The sequence below is a fragment of the Nicotiana attenuata genome, chromosome 6 (assembly GCF_001879085.1).
Source record: "Nicotiana attenuata strain UT chromosome 6, NIATTr2, whole genome shotgun sequence".
Classification (NCBI taxonomy): domain Eukaryota; kingdom Viridiplantae; phylum Streptophyta; class Magnoliopsida; order Solanales; family Solanaceae; genus Nicotiana; species Nicotiana attenuata.
The window spans coordinates 75,352,506-75,358,348 of NC_031994.1; the positions used below are offsets into that span (position 1 = coordinate 75,352,506).

The window sequence follows — 5,843 nt, forward strand, 5'->3', positions numbered from 1 at the left end:
TTCTAAGGGGCCTAAGGTGAAGGGATATGTATATACACTAAGATACCCTTCAACGTGAGTCATAATCGACTCGTCACGGGAAGGGGCGACCAGGTCTTTCCCTTCCCATCTACATTCAGCCCTCACCCGGTCTAGGCAACCGGGAGTGATTAGGCTGATATACTCCGATGCCGGTTCGCGCGGCCCGGGACCGATGATGGGTTCTCAACCTGGAAGTCGGCAGATACCAAGCAACCAGTCGGTGTAAAAGCTTTCAATGGGGTTCTGGCGCAGGTTCATCAGATCTAGCGGGGCTCGCAGACGAGCTTGGTCTAGAAGGAACACTTTGTGAAGTTTTCGCCATGTCTTGAAGCTTTACGAAGAGATGAAAAGAAAATACAACCAACGCAAAATTTGAGAAAGATAAGAAATGTTGAACCTGGAAGGGTCGTTTATACTTTTCCCATGAGGCGGCGGCACGAATCGCGAAGTTACAGACACGAAGCGACAGATAATTAAGAGAAGCATTAAATGCCTGCAGCAGACGTGGTCAGAGCACTCGATGGCTTTTTCAGCTGGCGTATGGCCATACGTCACGGGCATCACGTCACCGATCATATCGTTTATTATCATTACTCTCTAATAAACGAGGGGACTATCTGTATTGGGTGATACCCTTTTTGCTTGAGCCCGACCGGGTTGGGTCCGGTCCGGGGCAAGTCGGGGCCATCGAACCCGACCTGGATGCAAGGTAGAACGACGGCCACGTCAACAACCGAGGTCGAGTCATTTCGAGACCGTTGCAGAGCTCGATATGAGTCACCACCGGATGGAGAAACACACAAGGTCGGAAGCCGGACTCGTAACGGATAACCAAGCGTCGCCGGATATCTCGCCCAAACGTGATTTTCTCAACCACTTCAGGCCATTAAGGCGTAATTACAGGGATCCACGATGTAATTAATTTACCTACCTTATTTTTACCCTTAATCAGAATGTATAAAAGGGGAAAAGACCCCATAAAGAGGGGATCGAAAACCATTACACTACGGTACCATCTCTCTCAATTCTTGTACGCTATCAAGCACAATTGTTCTAAGCAATATTATATTCTGCGATTATTTACTTTAGCAGGAACTGTTGAGTCTTTATCTTTTATTTTCCTCAATCCAAACCTTTTGTATCTTTTAGTTCACGGATCCTTAAAACCCCATATAAATTCAATTGTTATCCGGATTCCAGGGTAAACATGTCTACTGCAGGTATTAAAGTTTAATCTCACAGAATCAGGACTTTATGCTGTCTTGCCATGGCTCACAATGGCAATCTCTGCAAATGTTGGTGGGTGGATTGCAGATTCCCTGGTGAGGAAAGGCGTATCAGTGACTGTAGTCAGAAAGGTACTACACACCTTTATTGATGTCATTGCACTTCTTTCATTTTTTATCTGGTTATCCACCTGGTATCCGGTACCCGCATTGTGGCCCGACTAAATTTGGATTCACGCCTGGAAGTCCCACTTGGGGGCTAAGCGCTCTAACAAAGGCAACATTATACCTAGGGTTCGAACTCGAGACCTCTGGTTAAGGATGAAGGAGTATTTACTACTCCACCATAACAATTGTTGGTTGATGTTATTGCACTTCAGTGTTCGGTGTAGATCTTGAGATGCTCAATACCCTATTTTATTTGTTTTCTAAGGATACCTCATACCTCTGAGCACAATTATTCTTATTTAGAGTCGTGACACACTATTGTCTGCCTGTTCAACTTTACGTGGCTGCCCTCAGATAGAGAAGATAATTTTGACTCCAATAATTTAGTTTTATTTGCATGGCTTCCTAGTCTTAAAATGCTGCCATATTTAGTATATGGCCTTCCTATGCTAAAGTCAATGTGTTATCTCCTTACCAGTTTTTGAAATAGCAGTGGCTGTATAAATAAAGAAATTCACCTATCTAAAATGTTAAGACCAGCTTTTTTGAATTTTTTTGATCATTGTTGCAGATTATGCAAACAATAGGATTTCTTGGACCTGCTTTCTTTTTAACCCAGTTGAGCCATGTTGACTCTCCTGCAATGGCAGTTCTATGTATGTCATGCAGTCAGGTTTGTCTTCTTATATTGAACAACTATAATGATTCCAGCAACCGTTTGATATTCTTCAACTGTGAAAACTGAAAACTGGTGATGTGCTTTATTTTTTTTTTTAAAAAGGGAAGAAAACTGGTGATATATAACTAGTACGACATGTGAAATGATGCCATAGATCCCCCTCTTCTCCATCTAGTCTTTAGGAAATACCATCTGTCAGCCTGCTTATGAGTTAACACTGTGGAATGTTCTGTTTCATGTGAATGGATAGAGTAGTGCTAACAAGGAGGAAATATTGAAAAAGTTGAATTAATAATATTGCGTTGTTCAGATTTCCGTCAATATTAGTTGTAGTTGATGGCATGTAATCTCTTCTTGCTTCAGCTTAAATGCTGCCACCCTTGACATCTTTTTCATTCTTGAAACAGGGAAGTGATGCGTTTTCACAATCTGGTTTGTATTCAAACCATCAGGATATAGCTCCACGGTATTCTGTGAGTATTACCTTTTCGTCTTTCTCCTTCTTGTTGGTCTTTCTTAATGTCCAATGAGCTTTAAACAATATCCGGGAGTAGTGCTGGCAAAATGAGCCCATATTTTGTCAACCCGCCCAATTCGCTCATATTTTAGTGGGTTGGATGAGTGATATTTAAGTTGGGTAAATTTGGGTTTCAACCCATAGAAATATGGGTATTCATGGGTAAAATGTGGGTAAAATATTGGTTAGCCTAGTAGGTTATCTTCCAATTTTTGCTCACTCAAAATACATGATATTTTTAAACTGAAAATGCTATAAAGGTATTCCAACTCTTCTTCCTTCGTAAGTTTCTTCTCACTATAGTTGACTGTGTGTGTATTTTTTTTTTTCCTTCTAACAATGTAAGTATTGTTTACTATTGTTTAGCGTTCTTGTTCTTTCTAGATGCATGCTTGAATACCAAAAATAGTTTAAGAAGTAGAAGCAAATTTGTATAGTTTTACACTCACCCCCACCCCACACCTACCCCCACCCCATCCCACCCTAAATAGAAATATTATTAAGAGTTCATTCTTTCATGTTGTAGATAGAGTACTTTTTTTTTTTTCAACAAAATGAGTATTTTCTTTTCATGATGTGAAAACAATATTTTCTTCCATTTCAACAAAAAAAGTACTTTCTTTTCATGATGTAGAAAAATATTTTCTTTCATTTCAACAAAATGATGTAGAAAAAGTATTTTCTTTCATTTTAACAAAATGAGTATTTTCTTTTCATGATGTAAAACAAATATTTTCTTTCATTTCAACAAAATGATGTAGAATAAGTATTTTCTTTCATTTTAACAAAATGAGTATTTTCTTTTTATGAAATATGGGCGGGTTGAGACCCAACCTATTTTTGACCCGCCCAAATCCGACCCAACCCGTCCATTTGCCACCACTACATGGGAGTAACCATTTGACTTACCTTATGTTCTGAAGAAGGGATTGTTTATGATGTGTTATTGGTGCACACTAGTATAAATAGTATATCATACTGTGGGTAACATGAGTAATGTATGATATGTTTGCAGGGAGTACTACTTGGACTATCTAATACTGCTGGGGTGCTGGCTGGTGTTTTTGGCACAGCAACAACTGGTTACATCTTGCAACATGGTATCGTTCATCCTTCACATTTTAGTCTCGGATAATTTTGGGCTACCTGTGCTTCAAAATTGATGGACTATATTCTTTATTTATGGCTGTAGTGCCAGTGGGAATGACCTATGATAGTTTGACCTTTTTGTCCACCGTACTACCAAGAACTTCTAAGATGTCACTGTGTGGGGGTAAACAGATTATGGGCTTTCTGGTTTTAATTTCACTGATTTCAAAAATTTCTTTTTAGTAAACCAACGCTTTAAATAATAATTGCTTATGGTTTACACGATAGAATCACTTTTGGAACTATATAACATATATTAATTCTTTAAGAGTGATTATCTTTAAACTATCTGTAAATTATACATTCAACAATCAATTATTTAGGTGATATGCTTGGTGAAAATTAGATTATTTGAGTTTCACCTGTTCTTGTCATTAATGAGTAGAGTTGCTTTCAGCTGATCAAGACTACCATCTTAGAAACATAGTTTACCCAAAGCATTAGCTCTTTCAGAAGCTACAGAATGATCTTAATCGTGTTGCAGTGTCAAGTTTGTTCAGTAGGGCTCTTCAACTGCACTTCATCTGCTGTCATGCTAGAACAGTGTTTAGAGTCTTTGAAACCTAATAATGACATTTCGCCCTTCAAAAGCATGTGTGCATTTAATAAATTTATTTTATGTTGTCTGGCTCCTCAGGTTCTTGGGATGATGTCTTTAAGGTTTCAGTTGGGCTTTACTTGGTTGGAACTCTAGTTTGGAATGCCTTTTCGACTGGTGAGAAGATTATTGACTGACACTTCTAAGTGATTTCCATGGAGGCAGCAACTTAAGCCCTTCGAGTTATGCTGGACGTTAGCTGCAATCACGAAGGCGTGACTATTCGAGTTGAAAGGAGTTTTAGACCGATTTAGTCGAGAATAGGTGGGATTACTTTTGGCATGCCAGAAGACAACAATGGGGAACACAACTCTTTTCGACACTGGGTTGATTAGACCAGGAGATTCCAAGATTTCCACGACTATACCAGACTATATTTCACCTGATGCAACAACCAAATGAAGAAGAATACATTACTGACATAGCTTGTAAATCTGTGTAAAGTTACTAATCAAATTCTGCACTAGTAGTATATACCTAAAACAGTTTCTATATTTTCTTGCGTTGGGTAAGAATTATGAACCGACGTATTTAATTCCACTAACCAATTTTTGGCTTGTTGCGTGGTAGTCAGTAATTCTATTACAAGTATTTTAATAAACTCCTTTAGGACCAATGGAGAACCGACTTTTTTCTTTCCATACTTCTCTCCAATTAACTGGGAACTCACAAAGAATGTAACAATACAGAACTTCCTCACTATATTGATAAGAACACTGATTACAACTTTGAGATATCAATTGCAACACTCAAACTAATGAATTACAATGAAAACTATTGAAATAACAAGTAACTAAGGATAGAGATAAGAACGGGGATGAGAAGCAGAACTCAGACAAAGGGGATGAGGAAATCCAGATACTTCATAACATTTTGCATAATTCTCAAAACTGTCGATGAACCCCTTTTATCCATTCGTCACGTGCTTCCCTACTCAACCTGGATCCCAAGCAAATCTCTTGTTGGGCTGTCTAATTCCTTGGCCTTTTCGCAGTTTAGCCCTCGGCCCAACAACTTGGCTAGCCTCGGTCCAAATAATTGGCCCATAAGCATTATTGGAGTTGTCCATGTTCAGAACAGTGTAATTTCTCTACCATCGTGTATTTTAATATGTTGTAGCAAGTGAGTTGATTTATTTAAACTGTTCGTGGACACTTGGCAGTATGAATCTATTTTAGACTATGAATGTGTAAAAGTTAAACTCATTAGTTATGGAGTAATGAAAAATATAGACTTCAATTATTTTCTGAATATCGGGAACATATGAAGTATATCAGCAATATTATTGTAACGGTATTAGTCGAGAGTATACTTTTGAGTTTTGCCATACTAATTTCCCGTTCAAATATACATTGTTGTAAAGTAATCATTTTCAATCTCAAAGTGACCAAACAGATCAACATACATTGAAAAATAGAGCAAAGAAAATACAAATCAAATGGCAAAAAATTACCCTTTCACCATACACTTTTGGGCAACCACACC

General features: G+C 38.3%; 1 protein-coding gene across 1 annotated transcript; it reads left to right on the forward strand.

The window, feature by feature from the left end:
- LOC109227230 (probable anion transporter 1, chloroplastic) lies at positions 1,162–4,915 on the forward strand. The gene is made up of 5 exons (XM_019392304.1): positions 1,162–1,379; positions 1,987–2,088; positions 2,502–2,567; positions 3,627–3,711; positions 4,398–4,915. Exons 1-5 carry the CDS (start codon positions 1,299–1,301, stop codon positions 4,493–4,495), a joined length of 432 nt encoding a protein of 143 aa, XP_019247849.1. The 5' UTR covers positions 1,162–1,298; the 3' UTR covers positions 4,496–4,915.